Source organism: Gekko japonicus, unplaced genomic scaffold (genome assembly GCF_001447785.1).
Source record: "Gekko japonicus isolate JY-2015 unplaced genomic scaffold, Gekko_japonicus_V1.1 scaffold639, whole genome shotgun sequence".
NCBI lineage: Eukaryota > Metazoa > Chordata > Lepidosauria > Squamata > Gekkonidae > Gekko > Gekko japonicus.
Genome location: NW_015176471.1, coordinates 527,642 through 550,883, shown reverse-complemented (window position 1 = coordinate 550,883; position 23,242 = coordinate 527,642). Strand labels below are relative to the sequence as shown.

The window sequence follows — 23,242 nt, the reverse complement described above, 5'->3', positions numbered from 1 at the left end:
TTCCCACAACGTGTCTTCCCCTTCGGACCAGCTGTAGCACGCCTTTCCCAGGGACAGAAAGAGAGGGCTCCGTCTTGCTGTTTCTTTTTCGTGGAAAGGAGACAACGCTCAAGCCCTGGTCTGACCTCAAAGTCTGCCTGGAAGTTTAAGACGGCATAAACTCCTCCCCTCACCCCCCCTCCCTCGCTCCCCACGGCCCCCTCCGGAGCTTCGGAGCCACGAGTCTCACAAAAACTTGACCGCTCTTGCGTTAAGGCACGTGGTGGAAAGCCGGCGTCCCCGCCGGGGCTAGACGTTCATTGTTCTACATCGAAAATCTTGTTCCAGTAGTAGGCGAAAGTGGGGGAATTGCAGGCCCCGATGGCGACCAACAGGAGCAGGTAGAAAGTCATTGAAATGGCAAAGCAGTGCTTCGAAAACCAAGACTGACCGGCGGGCCTGCGAAGGGGAGGAAAAGTCCGACACTGCTGTTACTGAGCCCGCACGCAAAGCAGAGGCCGTCTCCGACCCTCGGGCAGGTTTTTGCAGAGGGCAACAATATGGAAAGTGCTCTGTTTATGTCCCACCATGCATCGGGTTAATCGGTGGGGGGATTTATTTAGTTATTTGATTTGATTTGTAGCCCCCCCTCCCCTATACATAGGGCTCAGGGCGGTGGACAACATTTCCGTAAAAGAACAAAGTTGGAGCCCAGCAGCACCTTAAGACCAACAAAGTTTTATTCAAGGTGTGAGCTTTCGTGTGCATGCAACACTTCGTCAGATACAATGAAATGGGGGGAAAAAAACATACGGACTTCCGGTTTTGGTGCTCTAATGGCGGATGCGCCGCTCGGGAGCTCCCGAGGGCTCGATCCGTGAACCGGCGGATGGAGAGGGGGTACAATTTTGAGATGTAAAATTTCTGGAAATTTTGAAGCTCGGAAAAAAACAGTTTTTTCCCCAGTTTTTTCCGGGGAAAAATGGAAATTTTTGGAAAAATTGAAAAAAAATGCTACATTAGCAATTTTTTTGTCTTTTCCAGATTGAAAGTCATTCTGTTACTTTAGGAAAATAAAATAAGACTATGGACATTTTTACTTGGCATGAAATTATCACAACTAGCCTATTAAAAATAGAGTGTATCCAAACAATTATTACAAACAGAATACCCAACCACATGCAAAAACAAAACTGAAACCTTTGTCTTTTCTCATGACAATAGCACCTCCTAAAGGAAGAAATGCATCTTGTTCTTGCATTGGAGAGTTCAGTTTGTAATTAGAACTTGCTTGTCCTCAGTACACAGAAATTAGATCAATCTGATACCATATATATATATATATATTAGAAATGATTTGGAAAATATTTGAACACCTTGTCTTAAAATATTTTATTCATCATGTTAAAATAAAACATTCCATAATCAATTTTTTTCTTTTCTTTTTTCAATTTTTCCAAATTTTCGGGAAAAAAAAAAAGGCTTCAGGAAAAAAACAGAAAAAAACTGTTTTTTCCCCAAATTTTTCCGGTTTTTTTCTGGGCCTTCACATCTCTAGGTACAATATATGTAATAAATATGTCAGAACCGGAGACTGATGTACCCTAAATTGTGAGGATTCGGTCATTAGATCCCATCCATCTCCTTTCTAGCACGGAGGCAAACTTTAAAGCATCTTGGCTGTGCAGAGTATTTTTCTTGTCCCCAGAATAGGGAATTACATTTAAATCTACCATTCCAAATGACATTATATATCCAATTATATTCTTAATTGCTGAGAGTAGTAAACTTCCCCCCCCTCCAGTTGAACCCAAACAGACGATAATCAGAAAACAAGCTTGTCATTCTTTGTATTGGTTAAAAAACAGCCCCACTATTTTGCATGCTAATTTAACAAGCCACCATCTATATATACAACTATGATCAGTGATCCCTCTAAGCTGAGTTAGGGTGAGCTGGCTCACAGTTTTTTAGCCTCCGGCTCACCCATTTTGGTCTTCGCTCAGGAAGGGAGGGCTCCAGAGCAAACTGATTTGCACAGCAGCCAAACCACTCGCTCACAACTTCAATGTCAGTAGCTCACAAAGTAGAATTCTTGCTCACAGGACTCCACAGCTTAGAGGGATCATTGACTATGATATGGAATTCCATTTCACTGTCTGACGGAGTGTGCATGGCGCATGAAAGCTCAATCCCTGAAGGAAACCTGATTGGTCTTCAAGGTGCGCCCCTGGACTCAAGCCTTGTTCTGCTGCTTCAGAGCAACACGGCTGCCCACTCTGATCAACCTTTCCATGAAACATATTTACAAAACCGAATTTAAAATAGACGAAAACGATCGACAATTCTATTACTATTTCTGACGACGCTTAACAGACCAAATTGTGCCCTTACCCCACGGGGAGGAGAAGAGAAGGGGAGGAAGAGGCCAGGCTTGGTAGAGACCAAAAAGGCTGGGCACAGCCAGATGTCTTTCAGGCCAGGGAACACCTCGCTTGTATTTTTTTGGCTTGCCTTAAAATTAGGTTTCGGTGACTGCTGTTTAATTGCAGTTTAAACTATGGCAGGACCTCTCTGTAAGTTTGGTGTAGTGGTTAAGTGTGCGGACTCTAACCTGGGAGAACCGGGTTTGACTCCCCACTCCTCCACTTGCACCTGCTGGTGTGACCTTGGGTCAGTCACAAGCTCTGGCACAGCTGTTCCTGAAAGAGCAGTTTGTGTCAGAGTTCTCTCAGCCCCACCCACCTCACAGGGTGTCTGTTGTGGGGAGGGGAAGGGAAAGGAGTTTGTAAGCCGCTCTGAGACTCCAAGTGAAGGGCGGGGTATAAATCCAATCTCTTCTTCTTCTTCTAAGCCTTCCTGAAGGGCCCCCTGCCTCAAAAGCCAAGCCAAAAAATTCGAATCGAGGTTGAGATATCTCCTAAATCTGAAGTTACAGAAAACTGGGCTTTCTCCTAGGGATTTAATGAATTTAGGATACACAAAAGCCTCATCGGTGATCAGCCAAAGAATTCACAATATAAAGGTATAATAGTATCTGAGCATTGCTAGAAGATACTATTATGCAGAGTGTCAGTAATCAGCACCAGCAAATTATCTGAGAAATCTTATCACTCCAAAGACAAGATTAGCTTTTCCTCAGGCACGATTTAATGTTCTCTCTTCTGGGCTCTTAAATGGAAGATATTAAATATATATCTATATTATGAACGGAATTGCCCCTGTGGTAGTTAGGAAGCACGTTCTTTTATATTGACCTCTTTATAAAGATCTTCACGATGAGCTGCGTCTTCCCATTCCACAAAAATTTCTGGGGAGAACAGAAAAATCTTATTGTCTTCCTAGCAGAAAAACACCATCCGATTACAGAGAAGGTAGCTAAAATCTGCTCAACAGCAAAATCTATCCGTGCTTCATTGGGGGAAGTAGTTACGTTGGTTTAGTCTATTTAAACGCTGTTAATTTTACAAATAGGGTTTTACTATTTGAAAATGTACATGTCTTTTTCCTTTTTTGTTTTATTAATTCTTATGGGATCATAACTGATTGTATAACGGAAATACTGTGAATTGTTTGTTGTTTAACAACACTAGTCACTGACTAAACAATGGGTGCGATCATACGTACCAAAAGCGGCGGCAACGGTGCGATTCCCCCGTGGAGTAAAGGGGCGCAATCAGACAGAAACATCTGTCCAGCGTCCCAGAGTCGTTGGCGGGGCGTCTCGTTGCGCCGCAGGAGCGTGGAAAAAAGCCACCAGGGAAAGGCTACTAGTATCCGGAACTGCGGGGCGCGCGGGCGGAAGTCTGATTGTGCAAACGTGCATCATTTCGGCCTGGGGCAAACAGCTTCCCGCCCGCATTATCTCGCGCGTTGTGAACGCAGCCAAAATTTATCTATCTGTCTACCTACCTACCTACGAGGAAGAGTTCATGAGGATTCAGGGTTTTGTACACACATGGTACAAAACAGAAAAACATTTCTGCGACTGCTTTGTTTGAGGACCCAAGCTGGCTTCTACACTGAGGGCAGAAAACAGGGATACACAAATTTTCAGATTCTCCGAGGGACATGTTTAATTCTTTATTTTTCTTTACTTATACCCCACCGTTCACCTCAACGTGGACCCAAAGTAGCTTACACTGTTCCCCTCTCACCCGTGCCCCCCTCACAACAACCACCACCCTGTGAGGCAGGTCAGGCCGAGAGTGTGACTGGCCCAAGGTCACCAAGCAAACTTCCGTGGCAGAGTGGGAATTCGAACCTGGGTCTCCCAGATCCTTCCTCTGAGACCCTAACCGCTCCGCCACACTGACCCTCTTTGTCCTTCGGGGGAGCTGCAGCAAACGCTTACCTCCGGTGCTGTTTCTGGGAATACACCAGCAAGTATTTAACCCGTATGAGCTGGTTGTTCGTAACCACAAAGTACTTCTGGGGGACGTCGCCTCCCTCGCTGTTCCGCACCCGGGCTCTCTTCTTGTCGATTTCCTTAGAATCTGCAAAGGAAGAGGAGAGACCTTTTTAGAGATTGAGCAGAGCAAAGGTGGTGGTGGTGGTGGGGAAACGGTGGAGCCTGTGCATTAGAAACGCCCATGTTACACTTCTAGCGCATCCTTCCTCCAAGGGAGTCATGCAAAGCCGCTGTCAGTCAAAGGTGACTGCCTTCCTGGGCTGGATGGAGCCACAGTCTGGCTATCAATGCTCCCTTAAAGCTGTGGGGTCTTGTGAGCAGAAATTCTGCTTTGTGAGCTACGGGCATTAACGTTTGTGAGCAAGCGATTGGGCTGCCGCATGAATTGGTTTGCGCTGGAGCCCCATCCTTCCTGAGCTGAGACAAAAATGGGTGAGCCAGAGGCTAAAAAACTGTGAGCTAGCTCACACTAACTCAGCCTAGAGGAAATACTGACCCACAGAGGGGGTCACCTCCAATGCTCTCTCTAAGCCGTGGAGTCTTGTGAGCAAAAATTCTGCTTTGTGAGCTACCGGCATTAAAGTTGCGAGTGAGCGATTTGGCTGCTGCATCAATTAGTTTGCTCTGGCGCTATCCTTCCTGAGCTAAGACAAAAATGTGTGAGCTGGAGGCTAAAAAATGGTGAGCTAGCTCACACTAACTCAGCCTAGAGGAAATACTGACCCACAGAGGGGGTCACCTCCAATGCTCTCTCTAAGCCGTGGAGTCTTGTGAGCAAAAATTCTGCTTTGTGAGCTACCGGCATTAAAGTTGCGAGTGAGCGATTTGGCTGCTGCATCAATTAGTTTGCTCTGGCGCTATCCTTCCTGAGCTAAGACAAAAATGTGTGAGCTGGAGGCTAAAAAATGGTGAGCTAGCTCACACTAACTCAGCCTAGAGGAAATACTGACCCACAGAGGGGGTCACCTCCAATGCTCTCTCTAAGCCGTGGAGTCTTGTGAGCAAAAATTCTGCTTTGTGAGCTACCGGCATGAAAGTTGTGAGCGGGCGACTGGGCTGCAGCAGAAATTAGCTTGCTCTGGAGCCCCATCCTTCCTGAGCTAAGGCAAAAATCTGTCAGCCGGAGACTAAAAAACTGCTAGCCAGCCCACACGGACTCAGAGGGAACACCCGTTCGGCCCAAGGCAGTTCCCGAGGTCTTTGAGGCTCACCTTTCTTCTGCACCTGGCATTTGACATCCGGGTGATCGATGATCTCGCACACGGCCACGCAGCTCAGGACGGGGCCCAGGGCACTGTGCTGCCAGCCAAGTCCGTGGGGGCTATAGAGGAGAGCGAGGCCCAGGTCACTGCTCAGGTAGGTGCCTTCCCCAAACAAGGACGTCTGGAAGAGCATAAAAGGGTGTTGGCGCACGGATCCAAATGACATTCGGCCGCCCCACCCCCCCGCCCCAGGCCAGAATGTACCGAAGTCCTGCCGTGCCTTTAGGTGACGGAAATGTTCAAACATCTACATTGAACAAGAGAGACTATTCTGCCAGCGGTTTTCTGCAGCTGCTCTTGCTCCACCAAAACCAGATATATCTGGAGACTTTGCTTCCCAGTTTGGTGTAGCGATTTGGTGTAGAGGTTAAGAGGGCGGACTCTAATCTGGGAGAACCGGGTCTGATTCCCCACGCCTCCACATGCAGCTGCTGGTGTGACCTTGGGTCCATCACAAGTTCTCTCAGAGCTGTTCTTGAAAGAGCAGTCCTCAAAAGAGCTCTCTCAGCCCCAACTACCTCACAGGGGGTCTGTTGTGGGGAGAGGAAGGGAAGGAGATTGTAAGCCGCTCTGAGACTCCTTCGGGTAGTGAAGGGCGGGGTATAAATCCAATCTCCTCTTCCTTCTTCTTTTACTAACCAATGTAACAGCAAAAAGAAGAAGAGCTGGATTTATACTCTACCCTTCATTCGGCGTCTCAGAGCGGCTTACAATCTCCTTCCCTTCCTCTCCCCACAACAGACCCCCTGTGAGGTAGTTGGGGCTGAGAGAGCTCTTTTGAGGACTGCTCTTTCAAGAACAGCTCTGAGAGAACTTGTGACGGACCCAAGGTCACCCAGCCGGCTGCATGTGGAGGAGTGGGGAATCAAACCTGGTTCTCCAGATTAAAGTCCGTGTTCTTAACCACTACACCAAACTGGTTTCACAATACCATTAACAGATTGGGGAGATGTGTATATATGTGATTTGTTATTAGTAGAGCTTTCTTTGTAAAAATATGAAGTAAAGGGGGAAAAAGGTATTGCACAGCTCTCAGTTTTACTCAAAATCCCACTGTGTGGGGGAGAGAATTTTCTTGATTTCCACATTTCTGGATGCTTTTACATTTCCAGCCTGGCCCCTCTTGGCCCCTCAGAGAGGTACCTTTTCACAATCAGGAGTCCTGCCAAGGAACTTCCTGCTCCTCTCCCCCCCCCCAATACTCTGCAGAAACAGTTAGAGAGAAACGGAAGGAGGGCATTTTTAGTGTAAAACATTAAACCTCCCTGGAAGCTGCTCAAAGCCTTTGGGAACCAAGTGGGACAGAAAGCTCACAAGCAAGCACATCTGCGGGCGCACGAACGCTATGCGCTGGCTGACCTGGCTCCAAAGCGGTGCAATCAGAAACAAGCAGGGGGAGTCAATGGTGCCTCAGAGAGGCAAAGACTGGGCTGAAAGCCGAGGGTTTTTGGCACAGGGCACGGCCACCTGCTCCGGGTAGAGATGTAAAATTTCTGGAAATTTTGAAGCTCGGAAAAAAACTGAAATTTTGGAAAAATTGAAAAAAAATGCAACATTAGCACTTCTTTTTTTCCCAGATTGAAAGTCACTCTGTTACTTTAGGAACATAAAATATGACTATGGACATTTTTACTTGGCATGAAATTATCACAACTAGCATATTAAAAATATAGCGTATCCAAACAATTATTACAAACAGAATACCCACCCACATGCAAAAACAAAACTGAAACCTTTTCCTTTTCTTGTGACAATAGCACCTAAAGGAAGAAATGCATCTTGTTCTTGCATTGGAGAGTTCAGTTTGTAACCTAGGACTTGCTTGTCCTCAGTGCACAGAAATTCGATCAATCTGATACCATACATATTTATTAGAAATGATTTGGAAAATATTTGAACACCTTACCCTAAAATATTTTATTCATCATGTTAAAATAAAATGTTCCATAATCATTTTTTTTCTTTTCTTTTTTCAATTTTTCGGAAAAAAACAAAAAAGTCTTCAGGGGAAAAAACGGGGGAAACGTGTTTTTTTCCGGGCCTTCACATCTCTAGCTCCGGGGACTTGAGCCCAAGCCTCACCCAGGTAGCAGGGACACCTGGCATCAAGCCATGAGCACTACATGCATGGCACATTTACCAAAAAAAGGGATAAGGTACTGTAGTCTATTGCAAGAAGAAGAGGAAGAAGAGGAGAAGATTGGGATATATACCTCACCCTTCACTACCCAAAGATGTCTCAGAGCGGCTTACAAACTCCTTTCCCTTCCTCTCCCCACAATAGGTTGGTGGGGCTGAGAGAGCTCTGACAGAAACAGCTCGTTTTCAAGGACAGCTCTTGTCAGAACTACGGCTTGCCCAAGGCCATCCAGCAGGTGCAAGTGGAGGAGTGGGGAATCAAACCCGTTTCTCCCAGATTAGAGTCCGCGCACTCAACCACTACACCAAACTGGTTTATTGTCCACATCCCTTCCCTTTCGTTTACTGTGATGTCCTAAACCTCTGTAACCCCCTTTCTGCATGACAGGATGTCACGCATCAGCCAGTTTTCCATTTTCTTTGCTTTCCAGTTCCACAGAACGAAGTTTCAGTCCAGCGGCACTTTTAAGACCAACAAGGTTTTTATTCTGGGGATAAGCTTTCGTGTGCATGCCACAAAATTCAATGCCCAGAATTAAACTTCGCTGGTCTTGAAGGTGCCGCTGGACTCAAACTTTGTTTGACTGGCCCAAGGTCACCCAGTAATCTTCCATGGCAGAGTGGAGATTTGAATCTGGATCTCCGAGATCCTAGCCTGACACTCTAACCACTACGCCACACTGGCCCTCAGATCCTAATCCGACCGAATTGAGAGAGAAGAGAAAAAGAGATTGGATTTATCTCCCGCCCTTCACTCCCCAAGGGACTCTCAGAGTGGCTTACAATCTCCTTTCCCTTCCCCTCCCCACAACAGACACCCTGTGAGGTAGGTGGGGCTGAGAGAGCTCTGACAGAAACTGCTCTTTTCCAAGGACAGCTCTTATCAGAACTACGGCTTGCCCAAGGTCATCCAGCCAGGTGCAAGTGGAGGAGTGGGGAATCAAACCTGGCTCTCCCACATTAGAGTCCGCACACTTAACCACGACACCAAACCGGCGTTTATTGGACTTCTGACTGAACTGCTTTGCATGTTTTGTAATCCGCCATGAGTCTCAGTGGAGAACGCAGCCTACAAACGACGTTAATGCTCATAATAATTATTAACAGGTGGCTTGAAAAGCAAAGAGTGCAGTGGAAGCATTGGCTTTACCCGCTGCAAACAGGATAAAAAGGGGCCAGGTTGTACCACTGGCCAGCACCACGAAAGGGTGCAAACACGCCCTGAGAAGCGACAGCCAGCCGAGGTAGGCTACAACCGAGACAGGGACCCTCACCTTGTTTAAATGGCACTGCAAACCGTTGTGTACGATGGAGTGGAAGTTTTCCAGGCGGCTCCCGTGGAATGCATAGATGAGGTCCCTTCCTCCCCGGGTCTCCTCAAACTTGGCATCCAGCTGACCGGAGTAGGTGATTTCGAACAAGAAATCCGGCGCAGGGACCGCAACGCTGGGCACTCCAGTCAGCTCCTGGATCTTCTTATACTTAAAAGCAAGCAAGGTTTCTTTCAGGTATTGGTTTAGAGGGGGGGGGGGAACCCAGCTCCTTGGCCTCCAAAATTGAAAAGAAGAAGAGACTGGATTTATACCCCATCCTTCCCCACCCAAAGGAGTCTCATAGCGGCTTCCAATCTCCTTTCCTTTCCCCTCCCCACAACAGACACCCTGTGAGGTAGGTGGGGCTGAGAGAGCTCTTTTGAGAACTGCTCGTGAGAGAACAGCTCTGAGAGAACTTGTGACTGACACAAGGTCACACCAGCAGCTGCACGTGGAAGAGCCAGGACTCAAACCTGGTTCTCCCAGATTAAAGCCTACACTTCTAACCACTACATCAAACTGGCTCTCAAGCTATTATCGTGCTGGTCTGTGACCAAAACAAACGATTCTTTTATCTGGCCCAGAGTCCCAGGTGTAACTGCTTCCCCTGGAATCGCCTTGAGCGGAAGGTCTCACCAACTGCTCCGCAACGCCCACTCTTACCTCATTTCTGTTGGCACTGTGGATGGTCAAGGCCTTGGAAGACAGGATCCAGGCCAGCAGGTCCCAGGTCCTTTGGGCTGCGTTCTGGGGAGACGCAAGGAGCTCTTTCAGGCTCACCAATGCATTTGCGTCTGCAAGCTGAGAGAGAGAGAAAAGCCACATTTGCATGGAGATTTCTGGCTTCTCTTGACCATCTCTCATGAATCAACAGGGACCCCTAGTGGGCAAGCAAAAGCAACATCTGGAAGGGAGCCCAACCGAGTTCCACGGGGCTGACTTGCAGGGAAACACATGTGAGATTGCAAAAAAAGAAGAAAAAAACAGGACAAAAATTATGTTCGAACAAAAAGGCACCATAGCTTAGCTGTAGCCTTCCTTCCCATCTTGGGATCAAAGAGAGAAGTTGTACAGAATCTTCCACGGAATAGAATATCCCAGCGGTCTGTAAGGAAGTATGTTGTTTGGGTTTATCACAGGGCAAACCCCTGGCCCAGCCTGCTAAAGGCAATGGGCTTGTTTTAACTACACCCACCTGTTGCTTTTGGCTGTCAACGGAACCGTCCTTGGGAATCTCCCTGAGTTGTTTCAACCGACTAGTGCCAATTAGCTAAGCGTGTCCTCATTGGCTAATGGATGCATGGGCTGGGGGGTTGGACGATGACCCTGGAGGTCCCTTCCGATTCTATGCGGCAAGGGGGCCCTGAAAACACGCCTTGCTCAGAGCAGAAGGACTAGAGGCTTTATATAATTATAAGTTACAATCCTACATATATAATCATATTGTTTTGTTGTTGTAGATTTCTCCGGGCTGTGTGGCCTTGGCATTGTGGGACCTGACGTTTCGCTAGCAGCTGCGACTGGCATCCTCAGAGGTGTAACACAGAAAGATGGAGTACTCTCAGTGTCATGGTGAGAAGAAAAATGGTAGGCAGGTAATTTAAGAACATAAGAGCATAAGAGAAGCCAATGTTGGAACAGGCCAATGGCCCATCCAGTTCAACACTTTATATCTAATTTATATCTACTCAGGAAGGTGGGGTAGGGCTGAGTCATTATCTTGTAGGAGTTCCCCAGGCTGTGAACATGCTAATGGAGGCGCTTTCCTGAGGAGGTTCTTTTGCATATGGATCGGCCGTTGGAATTCTAATCTTATCTGTCGTGCTGTTTTAAGATGCAGAGCATTTTGTTTTTTTTCAGGACAGAAAACCATGCCCTATTTATTTTTAAACTCTCCTCTTTCCTGTTGAAATTGTGTTTATGTTTATGAATTCAATGGTTTCCCTGTGTAATCTGACATGGTAATTGAATGTGTTGTCCAGCCTTTCAGTGTCTACATATACAATGTCATATACTTTCTAAGCTATGATGCCACACCTTTCTGTTCACCCCCCCCCCCTCTTGCATAACATACAATCTTATCAAGATTTTGTTCCCCCCCCCCCCGTTATTGTATAAATATACATTTTGAATAAGCAATGTCCCTAACATTTGTAAAATTCCCCTTTACGTTGTGTTTTTGACAACTATATTTCTTATGCTTCCCCCCCCCTTTCCTCGTTTTTCTTATGCTGTATCCCTTTAAAAATTCAAATAAAAATCTATTAACAAACAATATGGACTAGAAGCTTGACGCCTGTCAGATTCTGCAGCGTTCTTTGGCCGGGCTTCCAGGCTCGGGTGCTAATTGCGAGCAAAGCTCCAGTTGGCTTCTGCCAGCAACTATTATTAACATTTAAAAGTAACCCGGCCTGCTTTAGTAATGGGGATCACCAGCAAACCCACCACCACCACCCCCAACCTGGCAACGTCCACCCAGGAAGACTCATTTAACAGCCCTCAACCAAAACGTGACCTCCTGCCACAAGATTCTTTATTTTCATAGAATTTTTTCAATTAAAAATATGTTAGTAGATACGAAAATTGCCGGAGGAAAAAATTATAAAAATAAAAATAAAGAATAAACAGAACAATAAAAAGAACCAACCCCAAAACGAAAATATACAAGGATTCAAACAATCAAAATTATGAAGAGCAGGTAAATACAGCACTCAAGAAGAAGAGGAAGAAGAGATTGGATTACCCTGATGCATTTAAGATACACCGACTTCTCAATGACTTCTCTTCTGACAACACTGAGAAGATGATGAGAGACAGAAAATTGCTGCAGACGTGCACACAGAAGTAAATTACACAGAAGTAAATAAGATTCTGGTACTGATAAATTTCATGATGTATGGTCTTTATATTCAACAGGTGAACAGACTGGCAGACGAACTTCTCGAGTTGATGCTCGTTTCGAAGTGCTTTTCTCAAATGAGTCTCAATTTTACATCCATGTGCAATAAAGTCAACAATGGAGTCTTGAATCAAAACGGTCTTCTCTTGTCCATTTGAAATGTTATGCTTGTAGCTATATAGCTTTGGGGAGAAGTTCGTCTGCCAGTCTGTTCACCTGTTGAATATAAAGACCATACATCATGAAATTTATCAGTACCAGAATCTTATTTACTTCTGTGTAATTTACTTCTGTGTGCATGTCTGCAGCAATTTTCTGTCTCTCATTGTTACTATATTGCTGTTCCCATTGTTGTTATTTATCACTGAGAAGGCGGCCAAGTTTCTCCACTCTGTTTTAAAGCTGCGCCAAAGGATCCTAGAGACATAGTTTTTTTATAGGTGTGTTTTAATCTGTAATGGCTTGGTGTAGTGGGTTAAGTGTGCAGACTCTAATCTGGGAGAACCGGGTTTGATTCCCCACTCCTCCACTTGCACCTGGCTGAATGACCCTGGGCAAGCCGTAGTTCTGATCAGAGCTGTTATTGAAAGAGAGCAGTTTCTGTCAGAGCTCTCTCAGCCCCAACTACCTCCTAGGGTGTCTATTGTGGGGAGGGGAAGGGAAAGGAGTCTGTAAGCCCCTCTGAGACTCCCAGTGAAGGGCGGGGTGTAAATCCAATCTCTTCTTCCTCTTCTTCTTAAATTGTACAATCTAGAGACACAGTATTTGTATAGGTGTATTTTTAATCTGCTCTTAAACTGTATAATCTTCATCGACAGTTTATGCCAATAAAGGCTAGCTTGACTTGACTAGATGGTCTGTATGGCCCCTTCGAACTCTAGGATTCTGTGTCCAAGGAAGTCCAGGGTTGGTGTGCAGAGGCAGGCAAGGGCAAACCCACCTCCATTTGTCTCTTCCTTTGAAAGCCCTACAGAGTGTTCCCTCTAAGCTGAGTTGGTGTGAGCTAGCTCATAGTTTTTTAGACTCTAGCTCACACATTTTTGTCTTGGCTCAGGAAAGACGGGGCTCCAGAGCAAACTAAGTCATGCAGCGGCCAAATCGCCTGCTCACAACTTTAATGCCAGTAGCTCACAAAGTAGAATTTTTGCTCACAAGACTCCACAGCTTAGAGGGAACATTGGTTGCCACCAGTGTTCCCTCTAAACTGAGTTAGTGTGAGCTAGCTCACAGTTTCTTAGCCTCCGGCGCACAGATTTTTGTCTTCGCTCAGGAAGGGATGGCTCCAGGGCCAACTAATTTATGCAGTAGCCAAATCGCTCGCTCACAGGTTTCATGCCAGTAGCTCATGAAGTACAATTCTTGCTCACAAGACTCCACAGCTTAGAGGGAACATTGGTTGCCACATGTCAGTTGTGTCAAGACAACACATCCCACCACTATTTTTGTCCTGACTTGAATGGCCCAGGGAAGACTAGTCTCATCAGATCTCGGAAGCTAAGCAGCTCTAACCCTGCTTGTCTCTGGCCCTGAAAACCCCACAGGGTAGCCATACGTCGGCTGCGGCCTGACACCACTTTCTGCCACCAATCCTAAGTACATTGACGAGGGAATAAACCCCGTCTTGCTCGATGCGACTTACTTTTAAGTATCCATATTTAGGATTGCTCCACTACTCTAATCTGGGAGGACCGGGTTTGATTCCCCACGCCTCCACTTACAGCTGCTGGAGGACCTTGGGCAAGCCGTAGTTCTGTCAGAGCTGTTCTCTCAAGGGCAGTTCTTGGGAGCGCTCTCTCACCCCCCCCGCCTACCTCACGGGGCGTCTGCTGTGGGGAGAGGAAGGGAAAGGAGTTTGTAAGCTGCTCTGAGACTCCAAGTGAAGGGCAGGGTATAACTCCAATCTCCTCCTCCTCCTCCTCCTCCAATGGACTGTAAGCCACCCTGAGCCCGTCCGCGGGGAGGGCAGGGTATAAATATACAAAAATATACAAAAATAAATAAATAGACTAGTAGCCCTGATCATAAGTCAATCTATCTATCTCATATGGCATCCATTTTCTTGCCCACTTCCTCCCTCTTGCGCTAGTGGGGTTCTTTGAGCTTTCCTGAGAGATTGAACATGACCTCCGGTAATCTCTGAGGGGCGACCCGATAGACAGAATTAAGCAAACAGAACATTGGACCTAATGGGCCACGTATCCTATCTCCTTTGGCTGAGACAACTCAAAGACACCCTTTCCGTGAAATCATTGGCCTGCAATGCAGAAGCACCATACAGGAAGAAAGCCATCGCTCTCGTTTGCAACGTCGACAGCTGGCAGCTACTTGGTGACGAGCCCTGGCTCACCTCCAGGGTGTGGTCAGAGTCCTTTCCGACTCAAGGACGCTCCCGGCTTGCCCTCAAGGAAGTCTGTATTACTGTCAAGGGCAGCTCTCTCTCTCTCTCTCCCAGAAAAGAAAGGAGAGGTTGCTCTCACACCTGTATTCATTTGATACATTCCTGGGTTCCCCCAAACTGTGCAAAACTGGATTATTCAAGAGGGCTTTTCTATGCAGGCAATAGACTCGCGCTGTATGCCGTGTGCTAATTTACTGCTCACCCTCTACCTATACATATGGACTGGTAATTTCCATTTCATTGAATCTGAGTAAGCGTGCGCACACACAAAAGCTTACACCTTGAATAAAACTTTGTTGATCTTAAAGAACGAGAAAAAGAGATTGGATTTATACCCCGTCCTTCACTACCCAAAGGTGTCTCCGAGCGGCTTACAAACTCCTTTCCCTTCCCCTCCCCACAACAGACACCCTGTGAGGTAGGCGGGGCTGAGAGAGCTCTGACAGAAACTGCTCTTTTTCAAGAACAGCTCTGCCAGAACTACGGCTTGCCCAAGGTCATCCAGCAGCTGCACGTGGAGGAGTGGGGAATCAAACCCGGCTCTCCCAAATTAGAGTCCGCGCACTTAACCACTACACCAAACTGGCTCTCCAAGGTGCCACTGTGTCAGCTAGGCTGCCATGATGTTTATGGGGAAGAGTGCATCTGCTTGACCTGTGTACCAACTGCTGCCGCATTCCTTCGTTCTTTATCATCTCTGACCTTGCAAGCTGCCTGTGTAGTGTCTTCCAGCCAGGGCTCTTTTTGTAGAAAAAGCCTAGCAGGAACTCATTAGCATAATAGGCCACACCCCTGACAGCACAGCTCATTAGCACATTAGGCCGCACCCCCATGTTACCAGAAGTGTGGTTATCCAGCCACACCCACCTTTTGCTTCTTATTCTGTTTACCTTGTTTGTTGTCAAAACCCTGGGCCTTTTTTGTAGCAGAAACTCCTTTGCATGTTAGGCCACACACCCCTAATGTAGCCAATCCGAATGAGTTTCTGCTGTTGGGTGTGGCCTGTTATGCTAATAAGCTCCTGCTGGGCATGGCCAACTTGGGAGCCAGCCGGAACTCCGTTCCTGTGCGTTCCTGCCCCAAAATAGCCCTGCTTCCAGCTTTTACCCGTGGGATAAGTTTCGATTCCCAGCTTTGGCTTTAACGGCCTGGAGGCCCATTCTCCCACGCACGGAAGTCAGGCCGATTGGCCTAGGAGTGGATGTGTGCATACGAATACCCTATATCCCATTATGCCTTTAGGAACGTAGCCATTCCTAACAGTGACGCTGTTACTGCCTCTATAGCTCTTTCAATAAAGTATAACTTTATGATAAGTGTGTACGTTGTTTGGCTATGGAACCTGACACACTGAACTCAGACTTTGTTCTACTGAACTGAATTCTGCACACCAGGGCAGTGTTCCCTCTAAACTGAGCTAGTGTGAGCTAGCTCACAGTTTTTTAGCCTCCGGCTCACACGTTTTTGTCTCAGCTCAGGAGGATGGCGCCGGAGCAAACGAATTCATACAGCCGCCAAATCACCCGCTCACAACTTTAATGCCAGCCGCTCCCAAAGTAGAATTTGTGCTGAGAAGACGCCACAGCTTAGAGGGAGCACTGACCAGTAAGGTTTGTATTGAAACCGTTACATAAGTAAGCGCTTCTGAAGTGATAAATGACATAGCTATGAGCCGACACACAGGTCACTGTTATGCAGTTATTTAAAACAGATGGGCAAAATCGCGCAGTTTATTCCGCACCACTGAAATGTTTTGCGCACATTGTCCTGGCACTGCTGGGGAGGAAGGGAGAGCTACAAAGGCTACCCGGGCTCTCACCCTAACCCTCGGAAACTTCGCTAGGTTTCTAAAATTTCAGCCAGCATTCCTCACAAACCTTCTACAACTATACGGAGGAGACTGGATTTATACCCCGCCCTTCTCTGTCCGAAGGAATCTCAGAGCGGCTTCCAATCTCCTTTCCCTCCCCCCTCCTCCCCACAACAGACACCCTGTGAGGTCAGTGGGGCTGAGAGAGCTCTTTCAAGGACTGCCCTTGAGAGAACAACTCTGAAATAACTCGTGACCAACGCTTCCTCTAAGCTGCGGAGTCTTGTGAGCAAAAGTTCTACTTTGTGAGCTACTGGCATTAAAGTTGTGAGCGAGCGATTGGGCTACTCCGTAAATCAGTTTGCTCTGGAGCCCCATCCTTCCTGAGCTGAGGCAAAAAATGTGTGCGCCGGAGGCTAAAAAACTGTGAGCTAGCTCACACTAACGCAGCTTAGAGGGAACACTGCGAGGCGTGACTAACCCAAGGTCACACCAGCAGCTGCATGTGGAGAAGGAGTGGGGTATCAAACCCAGTTCTCCCAGATTAGAGTCCGTGCTCCCAACTACTATACCAAACCGGCTCTCTAAGGCCTAGAAGCTTGCTCCTTAAAGGAGCAAGCTTCTAGGCCTTAGAGAGCCGGTTTGGTATAGTAGTTGCTATAGTATAGTATAGTAGAAGCTTGCTCCTTTTAATATATATATTAAAAGGAGAGCTGTGGTGGCTCAAGTGGTTAAGACGCTGAACTGCAGGCTGTGGAAGGTCAGTAGTTCAGCAGTTCGAGACCCGGGTGCCGCATGATGGAGTGAGCTCCCATCTCTAGTTCCAGCTCCTGCCAACCTAGCAATTCGAAAGCAAGAAATTGCAAGTAGATAAACACTTTGGTGGGGTCACAGCGTTCCGTGCGCCTTGGTGTTTAGTCATGCCGGCCACATGACCACGGAAACGTCTTCGGACAGCGCTGGCTCTTCGGCTTTGAAACGGAGACGAGCACCGCAACCCTAGAGTCGGACTCGACTGGCTTTCGAGCAAGGGAACCTTTACCTTTACCTTTATATTAAAAGGAGCAAGCTTCTAGGCCTTAGAGAGCCGGTTTGGTATAGTAGTTGGGAGCACGGACTCTAATCTGGGAGAACCGGGTTTGATTCCCCACTCCTTTTCCACATGCAGTAGGGAGTTCAAGAGGCACAGGGAGAGCAAGGAAAATATCCCGGGGGGGGGGGTTACACGGACTGCCTCTCTGCTCTGGCCCTGTCCCGTCTTTCTTCAACAGGCCCTGCTGGGGATGCTGGCCCCGAGTGCGGGTGAGGATGGCCCCCCCCTCACTTCAAAGTTACAGTCAAGTGTGAAAAGTCCACTTCGCGCAAACGCACTGAAGACAGCCTCCTGCGGTCTGCTGCAGCCACTCCGCTTCGGTCGCAGGGATCTCCCCGCCCCACCCACACACACACCCCCGGTGCCAACTCACCAAAGCCTCAAAGTCCTTGGCTTCCTCGGTGGCGTATGAGCCCGGGAAGGGCCGGAGGGCGGAATCCCGCTTGTAGCTCTGCAGGGCGGAGACGAAGAAGCTGCACTTGAGGTCGGCGGCCAGGAGGTCCGTCTGCAGAGCCTCCTTGGCCCGCTCGGCGAGGGCGGCACCCTCACCCGCACTCGGGGCCGGCATCCCCAGCGGCAGAGCCTGCAGAGGGAAAACAGAGCAGGCTCAGAGGAGGGAGGCCAGGGAGGAAGTCCATGTACTCCCCACCGGGGGGGGGGGGGGGCATTTCCCAGCCCCAAATTTCCCAGCCCCACACACCCCAGATTTAAAACCACCCTAAGTACCACTTCGGTGGGAAGGTAACAGCGCTCCGTGCGCCTTGGTGTTTAGTCATGCCGGCCACATGACCACGGAAACGTCTTCGGACAGCGCTGGCTCTTCGGCTTTGAAAGGGAGATGAGCACCGCAACCCTAGAGTCGGGCTCGACTGGCTTTCGAGCAAGGGACACCTTTACCTTTTAAATAGGTACCGCTTCGGTGGGAAGGGAACAGCGCTCCGTGCGCCTTGGTGTTTAGTCATGCCGACCACATGACCACGGAAACGTCTTCGGACAGCGCTGGCTCTTCGGCTTGGAAACGGAGATGGGCACCGCAGCCCTAGAGTCGGACTCGACTGGCTTTCGAGCAAGGGACACCTTTACCTTTTTAAGTGGTGTAACCCAAGAGAAGTGGTGTAACCCTGTGATGTAACCTGTGCAGGCAGCCATCCGACCGGTCGAGCCTCTCCTTTCCACCCCCCCCCCTCCCCACTTTCCCTCCCAGGCTCAAGCAGAGCCTTCCACCCTTCAAGCCATCCCAGCCAGACCTGGGTTTTGTATGCGCTGCCGAGAAAGGCTGCAACCCCACCGGTCGAGCTTCCCCTGTTGAACTTCTGCCTGTCCTGCAGCTGGAAAAGGAGCCCGGGCTGTGCGGGCGGGCGGTGCAGCTCGTGTAGAGCTCCCCCTGGGTTAAATCTCCCCCACCCCAGAGCCTCACTGAGGTCTTGAAGCTTTGCTAACGGCCCCCTCTTCCGCTCTCCTCCAGCGGCTACGCGACAAGACGCTCTAAGCCCCGCCTCGCCCCGCCTGACCCGGCGCCCCTCGAGCATGCTCAGCAGCGCCGCCTGTAGCCACAGGCCTGCCCGAGTTCCCTTTACGCGTGCGCCATAGTTGCCGCTGACGCCACCCGCCTGCCCTTACCCTTCGTCGTGAGCGTGCGCATTAGCAGCGGCCGAAGCCCTGCCAGCCAGTGGTCTCCCCGAGCCCTCCGGTTTGCTCCGAGCATGCTCCGTGGCAGCCGATGAAGCCTTGCCTTTGCCCTTCTCTTTGCCTTGCCCTGTGGAAAACGTCAGCAAGGAAGAATGAGAGAGAGAGAGAGTAAAAAGGTAAAGGTAAAGGTTCCCTTGCTCGAAAGCCAGTCGAATCCGACTCTAGGGTTGCGGTGCTCATCTCCGTTTCAAAGCCGAAGAGCCAGCGCTGTCCGAAGATAATATTATATAGTCAGTGTTCCCTCTAAGCTGAGTTAGTGTGAGCTAGCTCACAGTTTTTTAGCCTCTGGCTCACACATTTTTGTCTTAGCTCAGGGAGGATGGCTCCAGAGCCAACTAATTTATGCAGTAGCCAAATTGCTCGCTTACAGCTTTAATGCCAGTAGCTCAGAAAGCAGAATAATTGCTCACGAGACTCCACAGCTTAGAGGGAACATTGTATATAGTAATGTGTTTTTTTGTTTAAATCTTTTATTTATTTATATTCTCAAAAACAACATATGCCACACTGTTGCCATCCGAAGATATGTATAAACCTAGATGTACAACTCAGTATCTCGTAAAACCTAAATCATAAATACTTATAACAATTTAGCAGAGAGATCTTCTATAGTTTTAAGGAGTAAGGATTACAGATTTTATCCTATCCCATCAAACTTTCATAGTAATGTTTCACATTAGTAACCATTTATGATAGTGTGAATTAGCAGGAAGTATATCGTGTGCGGTGAGGTATGAAAATATTGAGAACCAGGTTGATTCAAATTTGGAATTAGAAGACTGAGGTGTCAGTGCTCTTTTGTACTCTGTCTGATATCATCACAAATTGATGCCATATTTTTTCATGCCAGGCAAGTAACGTCGGTGGCGGAGGTTTTTAGAATCACAGAATCATAGAGTTGGAAGGGACCTCCAGGGTCATCTAGTCCAACCCTCTGCACAATGCAGGAAATTCACAAATACCTTCCCCCCCCACACACACACACCCCCAGCGACCCCTGTTCCACGCCCGGAAGATGACAGAAAACCTCCAGGGTCTCCAGCCAAACTGGCCTGGAGAAAAATTGCTTCCTGGCCCCAAAGTGGCGAACGGCATTTCCCTGGGCCTGCAAGAAAGGGTCACCAGACAGCTAAGCCCTGATGCAACCTTTCTTGCCACCCCTCTCTTGATCTGCCTAAATAATAGTTACATACAGGCAGTGTTCCCTCTAAGCTGAGTTAGTGTGAGCCAGCTCACAGTTTTTCAGCCTCCGGCTCACGCATTTTTGCCTTAGCTCAGGAAGGGATGGCTCCAGAGCAAACTAATTTATGCAGCAGCCACATTCACTAGCTCACAACTTTAATGCCAGTAGCTCACAAAGTAGAATTTTTGCTCACAAGACTCCACAGCTTAGAGGGAGCATTGGTTACATGTTCTTCTCCTATCTGCCTTGCCCTCCTGTCCCCTGCCAAAGAAGCAACCAGCAGCCTGAAGCTGGATTACTTAGTACACGCCATCAGATTTCTTTGAAATGTGTTATTGATGTTTTAATTGTTTTATCTTGATACATTTTTATGAATGTTGTACATCGCCCAGAGCCCAGCATTAGCAAGGATTGGATGATTAGCAAATAAATAAATAAATTTTCAAAAGAGGAGAGGCATATCACTAGGCATTATGACTGTGCAATGGAACCTCCATGGTGAAAGGCAGTATACCCCCGAATACCAGATCCTGCTATCAGCTTGACTCTCTGCCTGTGGTTTTCCAAACAGTAGTCTACAAACCTGACACGCTTGGCTGGCTTCGGTTTGACAGATGCTCGCTTGGATGAAGCCTGGGTCTGATAAATGCTGAGAACATTTTGTCTTTTTGTGTTTTTTAAAAAATCAACAGCCGCAAAAACATCCATGAATCATCCGCGGTATTGGAAATGAGCACTTTTTGTCAGAGGGGAGGAAGGGGCGATGACAGATTATCGGGGAGGGCGCCAGTTTTGTTGTTGCAGTATGAAAACAGACACGGCTTGGCTGGCCTGTCAGAGTCTTCGAAACGTTGAGCCATGTGGCATTCACGCACACCCTCCTCTCCACTGTCAAGTCCCGCGAAAGACAGATGACAGAAAAGCCCTTGAAGCCACAACTCAGATTAGAGGGTCCCCAGGTCCGTTCCCCACCGGCCACTGGGAGGGGATGGGGGGGTCGGGGTTGCCAGCTCCAGGGTAGGAAATTCCTGGAGATCAGTGGGGTACAGTGCCACAGAGTCCACCCTCCAAAGCATCCCTTTTCTCCAGGGTAATTGATCTCGGTATTCTGGAACTGAGTTGTAATTTCCAGGGGATCCCCAGGCCCCACCTGAAGGCTCATCTTACCCTTAAAGGAATAACAACAAGCACACAGGGAACACGCCTAAGTTCCCACGGAGAACCAGAACAGCCATGTTTACATTGTTTGACTTATGCATGGGTAAATTCAAGAGCTGTGGGTGAGTGCAGGAAATTTAGCCTTCTTCTCCCCCCCTTGTTTTTCCTGGTACTATGTAAGGATATTGAATTTATGTTATATTATGATATGCAGGGCTATTTTCGGGCAGGAACACACAGGAACGGAGTTCCGGCTGGCTCCTGAGTTGGCCACACCCAGCAGGAACTCATTAGCATAATAGGCCACACCCAACAGCAGAAACTCATTAGGATTGGCTACATTGTGGGGTGTGTGGCCTAACATGCAAAGGAGTCCCTGCTACAAAAAAAAGCTCTGGGTTTTGACAACAAGGTAAAAAGAATAAGAAGCAAAAGGGGTGTGTGGCTGGATGACCACACTTCTGGTAACATGGGGGTGCGGCCTAATATGCTAATGTGCTGTGCTGTCAAGAGTGTGGCCTAATATGCTGATGAGTGTCTGCTATTAGGTGTGGCCTATTATGCTAATGAGTTCCTGCTGGGCTTTTTCTACAAAAAAAGCCCTGATGATATGTATTGTTCTTCAGTTCCAGAAAAATTTATGCCTGAAGAAGATTTGCTCGAAAAACGCAGGTTATGCCCGGGAGGCGTGTTGCTAGGCCTGCTTGCTAGCTCAATCACCTAATGGGAAAAGACATCTACTAGGCTTGCTGGCTAAGCTGAATCAGCTGCCTGCTAGCTTTACCTGATGGATCATCACTTGGGAAATGTAGAATATGTTGCTGCATTGTTTCGGTGCAAATGACTGTACATTGGTATTTATCCTCCATCAGGAAGAAGACAGTTGGACTCTTCATGTTATATAACTTAGTTTGAAAGTGTTTGAAATGTGATGTTGTCGTTTCAAACCGTTTACAATACACTAGAGTTGATATTGTGTATAAAAAGCAAATATATTTAGCTATAAGTACATGTGACTATTGTGTTTATTATTTCAACACGGTGTTTTCTGTGTTTACCCACCTGGAGGCTGGCATCCCTTGTTTAGGGTGATGTTTTTGCATCTCTAGATCCGTTCCCCCCAGAGAAAATGGGAGCTTTGGGGGGAGGACTCTGTGGCCTTAGACTCTGCTCAGGTCCCTCCCGAAGCACTGCCCTACATAGGCCCAGAGGTCATTTCCTGCAGGAGCACACAGGAGCGGAACTCCGGCAGTAAAGAGCCCAGGGGGCGGGCACATGCAACAAGCCCCGCCCCCTGCTCCCAGCAGCCCTCAGTCAGAGCAAGAAGCAGCCAGGTAAGTTGCAGAGCCCCCCCCCAGTCCAAAACAGTCCAGTAGCACCTTTAAGACCAAGTTTTATTCAGGTACAAGCTCTCCCTCCTCTGTGAGGACAGATCTGCGCCTGCCCCCCCCCATAGCTAGACATCCAAAACAGTCCAGTGGTACCTTTAAGACCAAGTTTTATTCAGGCACAAGCTCTCCCTCCTCTGTGAGGACAGATCTGCACCTTCCCCCCCCCATAGCTAGCAATCCAAAACAGTCCAGTGGAGCGGTGACATCAGGGGGTGTGGCATATGCAAATAAGGTATGCTAATGAGCTCCTGCACATCTTTTTCTACAAAATGACCCCTGCATAGCCCCCCCCCCCAAATCTCCAGGTATTTCCTAACCTGGAACTGGCAACTCTTTCTTGGAATGAGAAAACCCGCAGCCCTGAGCAGAGCTACATCCTTCTAAGCTCACTGAGGTCAAAGGGTTTAGAAGGGAGGGATTCCATTCAAGACTGCGGGGCTGTGCCGTTGGCCCTTGGCCATCAGTATGAATGGGCGGCGCTGCTGAACTGGAACTTGGAGACGGGAGGGCCAAATGC

General features: G+C 48.0%; 1 protein-coding gene across 3 annotated transcripts; it reads right to left on the bottom strand.

Moving 5' to 3' along the window:
- Positions 1 to 251: 251 nt before the first annotated feature.
- On the bottom strand, positions 252 to 18,774 carry PARP16 (poly(ADP-ribose) polymerase family member 16). Of its 3 annotated transcripts, none has more exons than XM_015427145.1 (7): positions 18,722 to 18,774; positions 17,678 to 17,887; positions 9,768 to 9,905; positions 9,066 to 9,272; positions 5,602 to 5,773; positions 4,334 to 4,475; positions 252 to 438 (listed from the first exon to the last, which is right to left on the bottom strand). In XM_015427145.1, the coding sequence occupies exons 2-7, from the start codon at positions 17,870 to 17,872 to the stop codon at positions 297 to 299; spliced, it is 996 nt and encodes a 331-aa protein (XP_015282631.1). In that variant the 5' UTR covers positions 17,873 to 17,887; positions 18,722 to 18,774; the 3' UTR covers positions 252 to 296. The 3 variants fall into 3 exon arrangements, with proteins under 3 accessions (XP_015282631.1, XP_015282630.1, XP_015282632.1); XM_015427144.1 differs by lacking the exon at positions 18,722 to 18,774 and adding an exon at positions 18,552 to 18,636; XM_015427146.1 differs by lacking the exons at positions 252 to 438; positions 18,722 to 18,774 and adding exons at positions 3,235 to 3,289; positions 18,552 to 18,636.
- Between the last annotated feature and the right edge of the window lie 4,468 nt (positions 18,775 to 23,242).

What these genes read in the sequence shown, in the direction of transcription:
- PARP16 (XM_015427145.1), bottom strand. Translation starts at nt 17,872, where the DNA reads ATGCCGGCCCCGAGTGCGGGTGAGGGTGCCGCCCTCGCCGAGCGGGCC. An exon ending in TGCAGTGCCATTTAAACAAG is followed by an intron (nt 5,774 to 9,065) that starts GTGAGGGTCCCT and finishes ATGCTCTTCCAG; the next exon opens with ACGTCCTTGTTTGGGGAAGG. An exon ending in ATGCCAGGTGCAGAAGAAAG is followed by an intron (nt 4,476 to 5,601) that starts GTGAGCCTCAAA and finishes CTTCCTTTGCAG; the next exon opens with ATTCTAAGGAAATCGACAAG.